Raw genomic sequence first — 17,865 nt, 5'->3', positions numbered from 1 at the left:
ACTATTTTTAAATCCAACTACACTGTTCACACCAAAGAAAACCGTCTGTTCAGTATCATCTTTCTAATACGGCGACTTTCCACCACAGCAAAACTAGCGTGCTGCTAAGATTCCGCCTGGGTATGGAGAAGAGGACGAGTGAGCGCACCCAGGGTTAACCCACACTGCCATCTTGTGGCTACCCGCACTAGAAACACTGACTTTCACATCGCCTGCATTTTAAAAACTACAGTAATGCCCTCTGAATGGCTAAAGGTACAGACAGAAGGTGTTTCTTCTCTCGAAAATTACTGTTATCTTTTCGGAAGTAATAAACCAAGCTTCCAGTTTTATCCTCAGATTTTTGGAGTGGTATGAGCGCAAAAAATGAAGGGGTGCAGTATAGGTTCATTGGTTTATGTATAAGCTGACAGAGCTATAAACAAATTGCAGGATATAAACAAATTGCATAATTATGCATGTTTCTCTTTTATAGTTCTTTCTAAAGGCGTAGAGAACAGAATGTGCAGCTATTTTTATCAATTTTTGACAAATTCAGAAGCAGAAAATTATAGCACTTGTAAATTGTTCACTTATTAAATGGAACTGAAGTTGAAATATAAGCAAGGATAAGCTGTCTTAAAAAAAAAAGGTGATCAGGCCTAATTAGGGTTCTCATCAAAGAGCTAGTTAGGCTACTTTTTAGACAATCCTGCACACTGCTGGTTTAAAATTGCATTCAGACTTTTAACAAAGGCAGTCATTCCTATAATTTCCCTTTCTCCGCTACATCCACAAAAAGTCTGCCATCACCCACTCTACATTTGACCCCTCAGCTGTTATCCACTATGCTCTTAAGTAATATTCATGAGTTAATTTTTAAGTGGGAATTAACACAGTGTCCTGGGTTCAGCAGTAGCAGTGATTTTTCTCCTTCTTAGTAGCTGGTGCAGTGCTGTGGTTTTGACTTTCGGCCTAGGAACAGCGCTGATAACACCGATGTTTTCAGTTGTTGCTAAGTCGTTTACTCTGACCACGGACTTTGTGAGTTTCATGCTCTGCCAGGGAGGAGGGGAAGCTGGGAGGAAGCAGACACAGGACACCTGACCCAAACTAGCCAAAGGGGTATTCCATACCACAGCACATCATGCCCAGGATGTAGAACTGGGGGCAGCTACCTGGAAGGGCTAGATCACTGCCGGGGTTGGGCTGGGTATTGGTCAGTGACTGGTGAGCAGCTGTATTCTCTTCTGCTGTTATTTCCTTTATCACTATTATTATTGGTGGCAGCAGCAGTGGTTTGTGTTATACCTTAGTTACTGGACTGTTCTTATCTCAACCCGTGGGAGTTACATTCTTTTGATTCTCCTCCCCATCCCTCCGGGAGCTGGGCGGGGGGGAGGGTGGGGGAGGAGGGGGAGTGAGACAGACACTGCATGGTACTGATTTATGGCTGGGCTTAAACCACAACACATTTTTTTGGTGCCCAACTTGGGGCTAGGGCTCGAAGGGTTGAGACAACGACAGATCTGACTGGCGTGTGTCTAATCATATTCGTGATTCGTTTCAGATTAACAGTCGCTCGTCACAACGCTGATTTATTGGCTCTCAAAGTTGTTGCTCTTGGTCTCACAGTTTCAGCATGTCGTACCTTATTTACAGCCAGTATTTGCTGTTCTAGTGTTTATCACCTGAGGGCCTTGGGCAAAAGTTCTTGTTTCACTGTGCTTTATGGTAATGACTTGTAATACAATAGAATCATTGATCATGAAACTGATCTGGCTTGCATTCCCAGTGTGGTCACCACCTCTATACTTTGGGGGGTATATAATAGAAGTGTGTAGCAATTACACATTTTTTCCCCTCCTCGGGTGGTCAGCCTATGAAGGAGACATTCCCACACACCCTAGTGACAAGTACAGCAGCTACTCAAACTCCAACCGCAGCAGACAGTGCAGCTACTCCAGCTCCAAGCACAGCAGCTACACCAGCCCTAGTGACAAGTACAGCAGCATCGTTTGAGAGTTCTGAAGGTTTTGAATGGCCTTTGGGTACCCTTGAGACCTGCCAGCTGACTGTGACAAGGATCAGCATGTTGGCACACATAGAGAGCGTGTTTTACTCATGACCATTTTGTCTGACCTCGAAAGTTAAGCGGAGTCGTGTTTGGGTCTTATCTAGGGCTAGATGATGATATAGGAAGACCAAGAGATTTTCCCAAAGGCTGGACAGTCATGAGTGGCAGGGTGTGTGGGACAGTTGGGCAAGTATCTAGTCCACTGGGCCCCTCCAGTGCTTTGGAAGCATCAGAGATGGAAGGCAGCTGTATGGAGTCCCCAACAATAAGTAGCAGAAACTGCTGAAGGGGAGGGTGAATTATTTGAGCCTAGTGGGTCCGTGACACTTCAGGCCATCACAGCAGAGATAAAACATACAGATGGACTCATGATCGAGGGATGGACTTAGCAATGGACACTATTGCCCAGGTTATTCACAAGAGTGAAACATGCCGCAATTAAGCAAGCCAAGAGGTTAAAGCCTCTCTGGTATGGAGGACGACAGCTGAAGTACAAATATGGGGAGGCCTGGCAGATTGACTACATCACACTCTCTCCTGCTCTGAAAGACTGTGACAAGAGATGGAGCCCGACATCATGGACTGGGTGGACACAGCAGCTTTATAGGGATTGGTCCATGCACTAAGGAATGATATCTCTCTCTCTCTGTGGATGTATATATAAGTATATATATAAGAGTGATGGTATATTGAAAACGTGGGATCTAAGCATGATGTGAATGGCATGGAATAAGGGGTGGATAGTGTCCTGGGTTCAGCAGTAGCAGTCATTTTTCTCCTTCTTAGTAGCTGGGGCAGTGCTGTGGTTTTGACTTTCGGCCCGGGAACAGCACTGATAACACCAATGTTTTTAGTTGTTGCTCAGTAATGTTTACTCTGAGCACGGACTTTGAGTCTCATGCTCTGCCAGGGAGCAGGGGAAGCCAGGAGGAAGCAGAGACAGGGCACCTGACCCAAACTAGCCAAAGGGGTATTCCATACCACAGCATGTCATGCCCAGGATGTAGAACTGGGGGCAGATACCCCAGAGGGCTAGATCACTGCTGGGGTCGGGCTGGGTATCGGTTGGCAGGTGATGAGCGGTTGTATTCTCTTCTGCTGTTATTTCCCTTATTACTGGTGGCAGCAGCAGTGGTTTGTGTTATACCTTAGTTACTGGACTGTTCTTATCTCAACCTGTGGGAGTTACATTCTTTCAGTTCTCCCCATCCCTCTGGGGGGCGGACAGAAGGGGGAGTGAGATAGAGACGGTGTGGTTCTGATTTACGGCTGGGCTTAAACCATGACACACAGAATACAGAAGATAAGGACAAAATTCTATGTATATAAGCCTTTCCTTACCTTTGAAATAAGCAAGCAATTTTAAAAGCTAAATGCAAGTTGAGAAAACTGAGACTTTAACTTCATTGCAAAAACTGGAGAATCTGAGAGAAAAGACAACTGATACTTACAGAACCAAAGAGGGTTTAGCTCTTATGGGACAAAGAGACAGATGGCTACATTCACATGCCTGTGAAGCATGGGCTAGCTGAAGATGGGGCCATAATATAATCATGTGCCATAGAGCCAATATCTAACTTGAGTATAAATTTTCATGTCAAGGAAAAATAAGAATTTCAGGTCCCCACCCTCTCTTTTGATAGTATGTTGTAGAACTTATTTGTAGTTTATTTCTGAAAAACACACTACTGGTAACAGGAAGTTATACTGTGTATGTTTCCTGCAAACTTTCTGTAGGCAAATCATGCCAAAGAGAAACAGACTGGGTCCAAACCACAGCTGTAAAACTTGACAACTCATCTCCGCAAGGATTATATACAAAATAGAGCCTTATCAGGTCCTGGTTAACAGTGAGGGCTTCTGAGGGAAAGTATTTACAAGGTATTTGAGGATATCTTCTGGGAAGTTCTGCCCTTCACAAACAGATCATGCTCATTCAAGCGTAGATAAAAGAAAACCAATGCAAGCTTGCCTGATTTGGGTGCTCTATCAAAATATGAGTGACCTCGCTCCACAGAATTAGCTAATTTTTGAGTTCTACTGCTCCTTTCTTTCAGACTTTCTTCCCCATTACTCCTGAAATCCTCCTTCTGCCCTTTTAGCAGACAGGACTGTAGTCTTCTCCTTTGGCACTTTTCTCAACAGTTACTGCTTCACTTGGTCACACCCCGACATACTCCCTATCACTAAGGAAAACTGGAGTAATTTGTGTGACCTTTCAATCTCAGCCTTGTTATCCATGTCAAAACCCCAGCCTCAAACACGCTTACTTAGTATATGTAAAATGAAATATGAAGGATGGAACCCAGTGACTGGATTACTGGGTGAACAGTGCAGAAATATGAACCACCTAGGTTTTGTTAGCGAAATTGCCTCTTGGAAAGTTTGCCTAGTTCATGATTTGTCGAGTGTCTAGAAGTTGCAGGGGAAAGCCAGTGTACATTTAATTTTAAAACATAACTGTATTTTACTAGAGGAGCTTTACGCAAATCTGGGAAACATCATGCTACATTTACGGCGGCCAAAGCAAAAGTGGTAAAACACTGCAAAAACATCTCTTGTTCTAAAAGTAATGAGTGCACATAGACTAGAGGGAACCCCAGAGCATGGACTTAATTGACTACATTTCCAAGTTGAGGTCTGTATACATAGTTTCTCTCTTCTTTCTCCATAGTCAATAGGTCATAGCTAAAGAGCTTTTCAATACTGCTGCTGTGATGTACGTTAATCCTCTGTATTATGGAACTGCATAAACGCTCCCCAAATGCAGTTTCCAAGTATAATCCCAAATAACTTCCCGTCCATCTTCAAAACCCTCAGAGCTCACAGAATAACTGGAACACTGAGACACACAAGTCCTACTTTAAGTAATTTTTCAATTCAGATAGTTCTCACCAGCTTTCTGTACCTGGACACCAAGGCCCCTATTACCTTTAGCGCAGATAAGATAATGCATTCATTTTCAAACAAGGAACAAGAAGACTGTATTCACAGCATACTAAATAGAGTCAACTGAACACCACTGAAAGAAATTTTGGAATAAAAGTAAAAATGGACCTTGAGAAGACGCTAATTTCATATAAATCAAATACAGCTCTCTAGATTCTCACAGTAGCTTTTACAATTAAAATACAACAGGCAACAGCTTTGCCATACTATCTGCTTCTAGGCCAGGAAACCCCCATCTCCAAAGAGGGGCCCTGGCCGCGCGGCAGAGTGGCGTGAGCGGAGGAACCCGGGCCCGCCCGCACCGGCCTCCACAGCCCCACCACGAGTCAAAGCGGCGAAACGGAGACAAACACCACGCGCGAGCGCTACTACACCCACCAACTTCTCTCTCCCGCCTCGCTGTGATTGGCTGCGATGAGAAGCAGGCTGGGCGAGGCGCTCGGTGATTGGTGGGTGGGTTGGCTATTTTGGCGCCCTGAAGGCTCCCGGGCATTCGTGGGTGTGGGGCTGCGGTTGTCTTCCCCGCTGAGGGGAGGGGCTTCCCGTCCCCGCCGGTCCCGGCGTGTGTGGTGCGGCCTGTGCAGCGGCCATTTCGTGGCACCTCTACCGGCAGTGCTGCACCGGGCACTGGCTGGGAGGAAAAAGCACTCTTCCCGCCGAGCAATTAAAGGAAAAACTCACCGTAGAGCGGGTTGTTAGGAAAGGAGGGGGTCAGTGTACATGGTGGATCACAAACAGTGTGCGAGCCTGCTGCATTGAGATACTGCAGAAATAAATAATCATGCTGAGATAGGATCAGGAAGGAGGCCTGAGCGCCAGTAGTGTTGTCTCCTCCTGTGTCTGGCAGTGATAAGGTTTATGAATAGAGTAGTGAAGTGAAGCAGCTGGATAGTGCAGAACAGGCCAATGTTTTGTTGCATTAGATCGGATTTTCATGAAAAAAAAGCACCTTTATGTGTTTTATTTTGTGTTTTTCATTTGAGTGTTAACTGTAGTGTTGGTTCAACTGTTGAAATGTGTATGTCTTAGAAAATCTTGTCACTTTTTTAAAGCCAGATACCATTGTGAGTAGAAGGAAAGAATTCTTGATGGCTGATGGTAATGAAGAATTTCCTAGAAGAAAAATGAAAGCTGTAAGGTATGTGAAGATGAGATTACTATGGCGGCTTTAATATTTTGAAGCTCTGACAGTATGATTACCAGGAAATACTATTGAAGAAATGTAGAAAATAATGTTTGTATTTTGTAGTGTTGCATTTAAGTTTTCTGTTATGTGTGGGTGTAAAACGTAATTTGTGGAAAGTTCTAGCACTTGGAGTCAGTTCAGAGAAAAGCTGTTTTAAATGCATCTTTCAAATACTGAGTTATTTGGCTACCACTATAGCATACTGATCTGTATGTATATAAGTAAATCGCTGTTTACTCAATATACTTTTAGTTAACTGTAGAATGAATGTCATTAAAACTGACTGTTAAACAGTTTATTAATGCTGGTTCTAGTTACCTTAAATGGTGAATGTCTGAAAGCTCTAGTACCACCTTCATGGATGATGAATTAAGAATCATAGGAGTAAATCACTTTTCCAGTTAAGAGGGTAACACTTTTTTTATATGCATTTAATTAACTGCACTTTCTTCATAAAGTCACTTGGTAAAAAGTAGGCAGATGTAGTTCTAAGAGTTGGAAGTCAGAATTTGTGTTTGGTTGATATTCCTAATGATCCTAAACCTTTACTTACATTTCTGAAGGCATCGTCTTAAGATACTAGAAGAGGATTTAATAGAACCAAACTGGAAAAACAGGGCTTTCTGTCATATGTCAAGAGCTATGAGTGTGAAAGGTAAGCTTTTGGATCTTATTTCCAACAACTTTGTGGTATGCAGTGTTAACTATAAATTTATATTTTATATGGTCTGTTTAAGACAACAAATGTGCTGCCAGATTTGATTAATGCATTGTTTATTTACTACATTTCCAGCACTTAGCAAGAGCAATCAATACCTTTTTTTTTTTTCTTGTTATTGACAAAGCTACTGAAAAGTTTGGTTTAAAAAGAAGCCTCATTTTTCTGGGATTTTCTGCTTGAGTGGCTTTTTTCTGAGGGTTGCAAAATCCTGGTCAGTACGTAAAACTTATGGATGCTTTACTAAACACTTTTTTTTTTTCTCCTCTCCTAGAGATACAAGTTTTGAATGCATGTTTTCTTTTGCCTTTTTGCCTTCCCTTTAATGCGTTTATCATGTCCTGAATGTAGAATCAATGTAATATAGCTAATCATGCAGATAATACAGTAAATATTAAATGCAAGTAAGTTGGGGTTGTTTGTTGTTTGTTTGTTTGGTTTGGTTTTTTTTTTTGTAATTCTAAGATAACTACCAGATCTGTTTATCTGGAATTATATTTCTAGCTTTAAAATTCTGTCATTACAAAAGTTGATGTACAAATTCCTGTTGACTTCATGGATACTGTCTAAAAGACTACTCTGGTTGTCATTCCTCTTTGTCTTACTGGTTAAGATGCCTTGCAGTTAACAGCATTGATAGTCAAGTGTTTCCTATGCTTGTTTTTACAGCCTTGCATGATTATGTGAAGGATGAAGACACCACTTTTTTTGGCCTCTCTTCTGCAGAAGTAAGTTGATTTAAAGCTTTCTGTTTGGTAGTCGCTGTGCTAGTCTGAAATAGTGATGTTACAGGAGCTTTTACATTTTTATTGAAAGTGATTAAAGCAAGATCAGGTCCCATGTGAGTTAAGAGCCTGCACTTCATAACCACGTGCTCCCCTGCTAGCACGAATGGTTGCACAGTGTGGCTATGAGTGCATCTGATGCCTGAGATATGGTTTTAGGAAGGTTTATTTTTATAGTCCTAATTAATACCTCATGTTGCCAGTTCCATTCCACCCTCTTGTTTGCACAAAATGTCCAAGAAAGTAACTGGCGCATGCACAAGTTAAAGAAAACAAAGTTTTCCCAAATAAAAGGACTTACAAGTCAGTTCCCAAATAAAAGGACTTACAAGATTTAAAAAAACAACAACAAAACAGAAACAAAAAAAGCTAGCTTCACTTTGCACAATATTGTGTAACTTATGAATATATTTCAAAAAGGAAATCAGCATTCCTTTTACTAGAAACACTTTTCATTTACCACAAAGATACACTGTTGTCTACAGAGCTTCAGCATGGGAGCTGTTTTTTAAACCTCTTCTCGCTCAGTTCCACAGTATGTACTTTGAAGCTTAGTCTCACTGAAATGGGGCAGGGGGAGAGGTGAAAACAGGCTTACAGAATTTTTTTTTTTTGCTGTTGTTGTTGTTAACTTGGACTTGGATTTAACCCTGCATTTGAACTTGCTTTACTCTTTTCCTCTGAATTTAGAACAAAAGTGATTTTAAACTTGGGCTGTGCAGTGGCAACTCACAAAGGCTAGCAAGGTAAACCTTTATTAACTCAGATGGAGTGTATGTATTTAGATGCCACAATGGGGGAAGACTTGACCAAGCATTTCCAGCTGGTTTTCTTGCTCTGATTTCTTTTTAATAATACATTCGTTAAACTTCTTTAATGTCTTCTCAGTATGGATGTCTAGTACTGTGGGAACAGCTTGCTTGACGCTTGTGCAAATAACATTTCATTGAAAGACAGCAAGAAGCAGATTGGTTTGGCTTGAAAATGTTTGGAACTGTAAGTTTTAAGCACTGTGGTAACTCCCTGATAAAGGTTCAGAGGGAGAACTACTGAAATGCCAGGCTACGCCAGGAAGGACTATATCATTGAAGCACCTCCTTCCCTCCACCCCTGTGTTGCTTCCATTGCACCTTCTGCTTAGATAGCCAGTTCACAGCTATAAAGATTAGATGCTAGCAATGTTCTGTGGTCTGTTATCATAATCTTAAGCTACAGTCACTTGCTTATTTCTCTAGCCTGTGTGAACCTGAAGTCTTAAAGTGGGTGTCTTTCTCTCCACTGCCATAGCTGTGGTGATTTATGTTGACACAAATGAGAATAGGCCCAGATAATTCTCAGATATGTTACATAAGGGAGATAGAGGAAATTTGTCTTCTGGGATCGGTGCATGTAATGTGTGTCGCAAACCTTGTCCAGAATGAAATGGAAACTCCAGTATCTGAAGGGGGCTTATAGAATAATAGAATAGTTAGGGTTGGAAAGGACCTTAAGATCATCTAGTTCCACCCCCCCTGGTGTGGGCAGGGACACCTAACACAAAACCATGTCACCCAAGGCTCTGTCCAGCCTGGTCTTGAACACTGTCAGGGATGGAGCATTTACAGCTTCCCTGAGCAACCCCTTCCAGTGCCTCACCACCCTTACAGTAAAGAATTTCTTCCTTATATCCAATCTAAAGTTCCCCTGTTTAAGTTTTAACCCGTTACCCCTTGTTCTTTCACTACAGTCCCTAACGAAGAGTCCCTCCCCAGCATCCTTATAGGGGCCTATAAGGGTGGTGAGATACTGGAATGGGTTTTCCAAGGAAATTGTGAATGCTCCATCCCTGGCGATGTTCACGGCCAGACTGGACAGAGCCTTGGGTGGCATGGTTTAGTGTGAGGTGTCCCTGCCTACAGCAGGGAGGTTGGAACTAGATGTTCTTAAGGTCCTTTCCAACCTTAACTATTCTATGATTTCATGTATGGCCGTCAGGCTCTACAGCAGTGATCTCCAAGTCCTCTCAGAGTCCATCAGAAATAGCAAACCACGCACAGGAAGAATACCACAGTGCTTCCTCCGTGTTATAAGGCTGGTTTACACAGGCTTTTTAAAGTGAGAGTCTTGATGCGTGTTCAAATCCGTGTGTACTTTGCAGAAGAGCAGGTGTGGATGGCCATACAGCAGCATTTAAGAGACTTTGAACTGGTTATCAGTAGGTGTCTTTAGTGTAATTTGCCATGTAGTCTAAGCATTTTAACAACCTAAAAAAATATTTGGGCAACAAATGAAAAGTTAATCCTGGAACGTTAATAGTCACACATTTTATTATCACTACAGATAAAATGATGACCACCTGGCTAAGGTTTTGGTCAGCCTTGCTAAAATTGTTAAATGAAAAATGTTCCTAAATACAAATTTTAGGATGATGCTGGTAGAAAGGAAACTTCCTGAAAATGAGGTATTATTTCACAGTATGTCACATTGTGAATTTCGCCTGTTTCAGGAATAGGCATATGTGTTATGTATTTAATGACAGATTTTGAAATACACAAATTGTGTCTAAAGCATATGTGGGAAGATTGATATTTTAGCTAAAATATGTAGATTTTTCCTTGAAGTTTTGCTTTGCAGGCCCTTGAGTCACTGTATGGTCACAACACATCCAGTTTCTTCAAATGGTGGCCTGCGGAATAAACGAGCTGTAACTCCATTGGCAGACATGGTGTGTTAATGTGAAATTTCCTTATATTCTCACTTTTCCATTTTCATATATGCATAGTTAACAATGCACTTTCAAAAGCAAAAGCCTGCATCCTTAATAGTTACATGCTATCATTCTCATCTCCTCATAGAATTGATGTGCACCTATAGTATGAATGAAATAACTTGGCAAAGTGAGTGCAGGTTACACCCTACCAGATCATAGCTGACAAGGGCTAGTATATTCAGCTGACTCTGCAACTATGTATTTTGAATTTTTCTTAAAAAATATTAGAAGCTTCATAATATTTGGGTTTAGGGATTTTTGATTCTTTTGAATTTGAGGTAGCTGCAAGGCTTATGCAACACATCCTTAAAGTCATTCAGGGCAGCAGGGTTGTCAGACAAATGGATCTCTCTTGAAACATTCTATTAAAGTTTCTAACTTGATCTTTCTGATTGAGGTTTGTGCAAGTTTTAGGCCAGATGAACTAGTGTTGTGGTTATTTTAAAATGACAGAACAAACTGAAATTAATATGTCCTATGCCAGTCCCATTTGCTTCTATGGACATTGTCCTGCACAGTTACCTTGAAAGAATTGTAGCTTGCAGGTGTCTTGTCTTGGCTCCTTAAGTAATTTTACTGTAGTGCCCATCAGAGTTTGCAAGTGGTTTTCTTAACCTTTTTTTGAAAGGTGTATTTGAAATAAAGCTCTATCATGTTACCTTAAATATATTGCTATTGACAAAGTATTAAAGGAAATATCATGAGGTTATCTTTGGAGCATCTTAAGTCTGAGGTTGTAAGTAATATTTTGATGGTAGTCACCTCTTCTTTTGACAAAATACTTTTTTTTTTTTTGAGAAAATTACTGAGAATGATCTCATGTGAAAATCCACATTTATTGAGATCCTAGTCTAGCTGCTACTTACTATTTGGTTAGTTGGTTGTGGTTTTTTTTTTTTCCCCAGACTCCTTGGGGAGTGTTTGATGATTACTAGATCTTTGGTAATATCATTTCTTACATTACTGAGTATATCCATGTCTTTCAAGTTTTAGAATTATTTTTATTTCTGCATCATTGATCATAATGGGAACCACAGAGAGGGAGCAGTGTAACTCCATGATGGTTTTAGCTGTTATGTCTCCTTGCATCTGCTCAAAATAGAATAGTTGTCACAGGGAAGGTTCCTAATATGGTTAACATCCAAATCAATGTAAGAAGAGGGTTTTCTTCCCCTTCTAGGAAGGAGACCTAATTGGTCTGATATATGCAGATGCATTAATGGGAAAGCTGTTTTAATGATGGAAGTGATAAGATATCTTTATTAATCTCCATAATGATGTATGTGACCAATGAGTCTCTCAAACTGGGGGCAGCACATCCTTTCACTTACACCAGTATCTGATCAGATGCAGAACTGTTTCAGGTTTTTGAACTCTAAGCCTGGATTTCTCTCTAATGTGTGTTTGTTCTCTTTAACACTAGTGAGGAGTCCTTTACAAATTGGAGATGTTTGTATTTTGGCAAGGTGATCTGGTTGCCTGATAGTGACAGGCTTACACAGCACCATCCCTGACTCTCTGGTGCCTTCCCAGCTCATGATACCATTTTGCTTTTAGCAAAATAACGAGCACTCTTTAACACTAGCTTTAGTATTGCCAGTAACAAAATAAAGACATTTCTGTATGTACATTTGCTTTTGTGCCAATTCATGTGCAAGTATTTTATTGTCCTTTCTCACATCAGCATAACACTGGGAGTTTATTATGTTTGGATTTTTGTTGGTTTTCCCCAAATGATACTCCTAAATATTTTTTTTCTAAGCTGCAGTTTTCCCGTTCTTGAATCTTCCATGTTTTCTTTGCTCTCTTTTAGTAACTTTATTTTGCTTTCCTTCATGTACTATCTTTTTTTTTTTTCCCTCATGTACTATTTGGGGTTTTTTGTGTTTATGCAGGTGTGCAAATAAATTGCCTGTATTTAACAATCAAAAATTTAGAACCATGTTTCGGAAATACTGCAACGTAAATGTGTTCAGTGTAATTCAGGTGAGCTCAGTATTTCGACCTGTTTGGGGGTATAGAGCTGCTCGGAGCCTTACAGAGATAATCAACCACATCAAATGCCTCTTTGTAAAAATGGCAAATGTGTCTAGCCCATCTCTAGCCCATGTCTTCTAGTCGTACAGGCAACTTCATATTCATTGGCAAATCTTTCCCCAGGACAGCAAAATTACGGAAGATATTGATGAAGCTTTGGGCATAGCTATTTGTAATCTCCACCACTTACATAATGCAAATGAGGTGGGTGAAATAAATCATCAATTACTAAATTCTGTCCTTGACTGAAGCTTTTTGTTGTGAGTAGTCGTGCATTAATATGCTATTTAAACATGCTTTTACTGCCTTCATTTTGATACCTTTTTTTGTCCTTCAACTGTTTGTGCTATTTCTGTGAATAGACAGTTTTAAACTCCAGGCTGTAGTAGTCTGTAAAAGAAGTACATGAGCCTCTCCATAATCTAAAGTCAATAGGTTATTCCATGTATTTAGCAGAATCATATATATGTTGGTCATTAAGTACTAAACTCTTGTTTCATTGAGTCAGGGTAAAATTCAGCACTTGTTTTTGCTGTAGCAGCTGTGCTAACTTTTTAGTTTTTTCGTGCCTCTTCCTGGAGTTAAAGTGGGAAAGAAATTAGATGGACCACAGAAGTAATAATTCTGACAGACACGATATGTAAAATGTGTAAATCAAGTAATGTATTTTTATGCACAGTATAAAATATAGGAAGAATCCTAAAGTGCTGGATGATGCTGTTAAAAGGTTTTACTCAGTAACCTATAGTACACCAATGATAATTATTTTATTTAAACTTAACTCTTATTAAATGCACTGTGGAAAAGCTTACAGTTCTGTCTTTGCCATTTCTTTACGAGTATTCTAAGATACCAAGACACAGAAGTGTTTAATGATCCAAAAGCTTAAAACAAATTCAGCCTAGTAAGTGGCATGACATGTACTTAAAGCCTGTTTTCCATTCCCTTTCTTGTTTTGTTGCAGTGGCCAATCTGCCAGTTAAAGTTATGTTGAGTACCTAATTCATACACTAACAGCATCTCATAAAAACCTACCACTTCGGCGGCTCTAATAAAATAACTCATGCACATGCAACTGGGGTCTTCCAACAGCTTTTCAGCAAAGGCAGAGAATTGCCAAAGCAGTTCTGCATTACTGAGATTTTTTTATTTTTTTCCATAGTCTCTTCATTAAATGTAACTATAGTAACAAAACTGATGCTTACCAGGGGGAAAAAACTTATGCACACAATGAGTTTAAAAAAACCCGGTAGAACTCTTAGTGTGCTGTGTATGGTGCTGCATTAGAATGTCAGCTAGTGAAAGTGGGACAGGGGGTTCAAGATCTATGGTTTCTTGCCTCATAGATCTAAGGACCTCAGTTGAGATGAGCCTTCAGACTGTGCAAACAGACGAGGAAAGGGATTAATGAGCTATAATTGGCTTAAGTGACACTCCTAAGTGTCTTACGTAGTTTGGTGTCAATCTTTTCTGCTGAGAGTATTGATCACTGTCTTACTCTTTATTGCTTCTCTTCTGAATAAAAAAAAAAATAAGAATAAAATAATAAATGCCTGTTTATTCAATACTGAACAAAACAGATGCTGAAATACTTGGAACTGAAAGTGAAGCAGGATGGAGACAAAATTGCAGAAACTGCAGATAGAAAATTTGATGAACTTACTGCTTCTCTGCTCTCAAGGTAGTGTAGTAATCTGGTTTGTAGGATGGAGTGGTCAATTACTTTTATCAAGAAGTTGTTTCTAGTTCAGATAAAAGAATTCTAAATAAAATTGTATTCCTCATAGGGGTATGTCATAACACCTGTTTAATTTCTGGGTAGAAAAAAACTAGCTTATGCAGCCTCTGCTCTTTAAAAAACAAAAATAACTTTGTCTTGATGATGTTGGTTTTCCAAAATGTCTCAGTTTTGGGCAGTTTTGATCTGGTGGGGGATCAGCAAGAATAACTTTTTTTTTTTTTTAAAATTTCAGCAAATTTTAAAGCTGATAGAAGCCTAGTGACCCTTCATTTCTTCATTTCAAAAATGAATATTTAAGGGGTAGAGGAGTGTCAAAGCTTATGATTACAGGAAAGTCTCTTGAGAGTTGGGTTTAGTATCTTAATAAGCTGAATTGTAAAAGCCAGCTGTTTTCAGTTGGGTGTGTATGAGTGTCAGGAGGCTTGGATGGAAGAGTGCTTAAATGTTGAATAAAACCAGAAATGTTTCTCCAGTTGTCTTTTCACTGTGAATTCTTAACTTTTGTGGCTCCTCTGAATATCTAAAGCTTTCCATACTTTCCACTTTTCAAGCTTTGAGAAAAATTGTATTTCTGTGTGAGATATATCCACTTTGTATTGTGGTATAACTGGCAGTTGTGTGTTCAGGTGAAGTTTGTACAGCTGAGGGCGTAATAAATTCTGAAAAATCATGTTTTTAATACAGGAAAAAGAAATTATGTGCAGAATTAGTGAAGAGTGTCAACAATTACAGTGCTGGTATTGCAAAAGCTAAGGAAGTCATTGAAGAGAAGAAAAAGTGCTTGATTGGTGTTGTTAGGATTGCAGAGGAGTTGAAAGTTACACCTTCTGTAAGAACCTATTGTGATCTTGCTCAGGTAGTTACATTCTTGCACTGTGAAAAAAAATTTAATGAACATACTCAAGTTTGGATTGAACGGTTCTGTGATGTGTCTTACAACTTCGCTGACTTCAGTACTGTAGCAGTAGTGTGTTCTTACCCCACATCTACACACACACACACACACACACACACACACACACAGAGTTTATATTTAGTCTTAGTCACAAATTAGGGTCTGGTGATTGATGTGAAACAAAAGAGATGGTCCCTGCCTTGAAGAGTTTGCTGTCTGAAACAGCAAGTGGAGTGGGAGGACAGGAAAACTGTGGCATGATACTAATCAGTGAAAGGGCACTTTCCTCATTACTTTAGGAGTCTGGAGCCTTTCCTGCTCCAGGGCTCTCCAACCCTCTCACTGAACTATTCCAGAATTAATAGCCACACTCTCCTGATCCTCTTGATCCCAGGCCTTTACTTCTGTTCTTCACCCCCATAATACCTGCTGCCCATAGAAACCCACGCTACCTCGTGTGCTGTATCAGACCAAAAATCCATCCTGTGAAGTCTCCTGTCTTTGATGAGAGAGGAAAAAGTGCTTAGAGGAAGAAGTGTTCAGTGAGTACAGGAAGCTGAAGGTTAAGGATTTTATAATTGGTAGGATACATCAGGTTCATTACACTAAATAAACATTGCCTTACTCTGTATAAGCTTGTGCAACACTTCCTTGAATGTCTTGATAATGCTTGTAGCAGTGTGCCTGTGTGTGTACATGTTTGCATTATATGTATGTATTCCTATGCAGTGGCAATGAGTTGCACATTTTAATATTTAAAATGAGGTGTATATGAATTAGCTTCATTTTTTTTCCTAAACTTGCTACCAGTTGTTTCATTTGCAGCCTTTGTAGTTTTTGTGTTGGGAAAGATAATGAGGAACTGGTCTCATAATTTTTTGAAGTAGTATGGTTTTTAGGCTGTTCTGTTTCCTGCATCTGGTTGTCACATTGCATATGAAGAAACGTAGTGTTTCTCATCTGACCCAGAAAAGAAGTTTAATGCCTCCTTTTTTCTGCCATTTTTCCTCTGTCTTGCCCAGTTTGACTTTTGGGATCTGGCACCCACCACTGTCCTCTTACTTAAGAGGACACCACTGCCTTCTTACTTAAAATCACCTTCTCAGCAGCTTTTCATACAAAAGGAAAATCTGGCTTCTGCTTACATGCTAACATTACAAAATCACTAGCCATTAGGTCTTAACAACGTAAGAAGACATAATTGAGACCTGGCTACTGGCTGTTAATGAGGAAACTATTGTTTTTTTTTCTGTAGAATTAAAGATGTTATACTCTGGCTTTGTTATGTTGTTGATAATAGGTGCCTGTATAATGTGCTTTTTGTATAATAGGAGCTAAGACTGTACTTCTTAATTTCAGGTTATTTATAATTTAAAGCTGCCAGTTGAGGACGAGCTCTCAATAGTGAATAGCTTGAAGGAAAAAATATCTCCAAGGTAAATAACTGGAATAGGAGGTAAACTGGGAGGTAAATGGATGTACTGGTTATCTCAATTACAGAAACTGTTAGTGTAACAGTTAAGCTGCAGAAATCAAACTACTTCACTTACCTTTTACTGAAAAACTACTAGTTCAGATGAACATAAACTCATCACTAACAATATGGAGTAGCCCTCATCTGAGGTGTTGGGGAAAAAGCACATGTGGTTTTCTGCTACGTAAACATATATATGCATTTATAAAATTCGTGACATATTTCTGCCACTTCTAAGCTTCCACTCCTTTCCCTTATAAGCAGAAATAAATAGGGGCAATAATGGCTTGATTTAAAAAAAAAAAAAATTATTTCTCACCTTTAGGAAAGACTTAAATGCTTCTTTTGAGACTACTTAAACTTCAGTTTTCACAAATTGCTTATTATAACTGGACAGCAAAGCTAAGAATTTGATACTTAAAGTTCTGCTAGCCTAAAAAGTCTGTTAGCTTCAAACAATATTTTCATCAATGAAATAGCTGTTTATTAGTGTAACAGTAAGTGGAACAATAAGACCATTTTGGACTTCAGTTAACTATTGAGCTTAACTGAGTGTAGGTGTGAAAACTCGGTGAGTAAGTGAATGTTGGAGTACTCTGCATTTGAGAGAGAGAAAGCAAAAAGCAAGAGTGTTGTAAATATGAATGTGAAGATAAATGAGCAACTGAATCTGTTGTTAATAGGACTGAAAAAATGAAAATGGAGTAGGTAATTTATCTGTTATTTTACCTCTCCATTACTAGTGTCTCTTGAAAAATACCATACATTGAAAAATGTCAGTGATTTAGGTATTAATTTCATCTTCTGTAATGTTTCTTCTTTCAAGATTCTTCCTGAACACTGATGAGATTACGTCTTTGTTAAAAAAAATGGGCAGGATTGAATGGGGAACAGCAGGGCAGTAAGTATGTTTTTAATAATATCTATACACAGTAATTTTTCTATTGTGGTTAAATATGTATTGGAGATTAAAACAAAAAAATACTTGTATATGCTTATGGGTTTCTAAGAATGTAATGAAACAAGGCAAAACTTCAGTTGCTTTTCTTTTTCAGCTTTCCACTTAACTCAGTGTTTCAGTTCTGACAAGTTTTACTTGTTTCACCCAACCACATTTCACTGTATCACTTAAGTTATCAAAATCTTGTTACGCTATATGCTTTTCAGCTTTGGCTGGCATTGAATGGTACAATCATAGAATTCTTTAGTTTGGAAAAGACCTTTAAGATAATTGAGTCTGACCATAAACATAACAGTGGCAAGTCCCCCACTAAA

At 39.4% G+C, this 17,865-nt stretch overlaps 1 protein-coding gene across 5 annotated transcripts in view; it reads left to right on the top strand.

Annotated features, from left to right (window-relative positions):
• Window positions 1-219: 219 nt before the first annotated feature.
• Window positions 220-17,865, top strand: part of RNF17 (ring finger protein 17) — a 68,568-nt gene continuing 50,922 nt past the window's right edge. For all 5 annotated transcript variants that reach the window (XM_062615244.1, XM_062615247.1, XM_062615246.1 and 2 more), the window contains exons 1-11: window positions 220-255; window positions 6,058-6,143; window positions 6,755-6,846; window positions 7,579-7,637; window positions 8,385-8,440; window positions 10,308-10,398; window positions 12,604-12,684; window positions 14,061-14,161; window positions 14,906-15,077; window positions 16,476-16,552; window positions 17,417-17,491. In XM_062615244.1, the coding sequence (XP_062471228.1) occupies window positions 235-255; window positions 6,058-6,143; window positions 6,755-6,846; window positions 7,579-7,637; window positions 8,385-8,440; window positions 10,308-10,398; window positions 12,604-12,684; window positions 14,061-14,161; window positions 14,906-15,077; window positions 16,476-16,552; window positions 17,417-17,491 (911 nt within the window). In that variant the 5' untranslated portion in view covers window positions 220-234. The remainder of the gene's footprint in view (window positions 256-6,057; window positions 6,144-6,754; window positions 6,847-7,578; window positions 7,638-8,384; window positions 8,441-10,307; window positions 10,399-12,603; window positions 12,685-14,060; window positions 14,162-14,905; window positions 15,078-16,475; window positions 16,553-17,416; window positions 17,492-17,865) is intronic.

This window comes from Pezoporus occidentalis, unplaced genomic scaffold, assembly GCF_034315485.1.
Source record: "Pezoporus occidentalis ecotype Australia unplaced genomic scaffold, CSIRO_AGI_Poc_V1 ctg18, whole genome shotgun sequence".
NCBI classification, from domain to species: Eukaryota; Metazoa; Chordata; class Aves; order Psittaciformes; family Psittacidae; genus Pezoporus; species Pezoporus occidentalis.
Note: the sequence above shows the minus strand (reverse complement) of the source record. Positions and strands in the feature narration are given on the sequence as shown.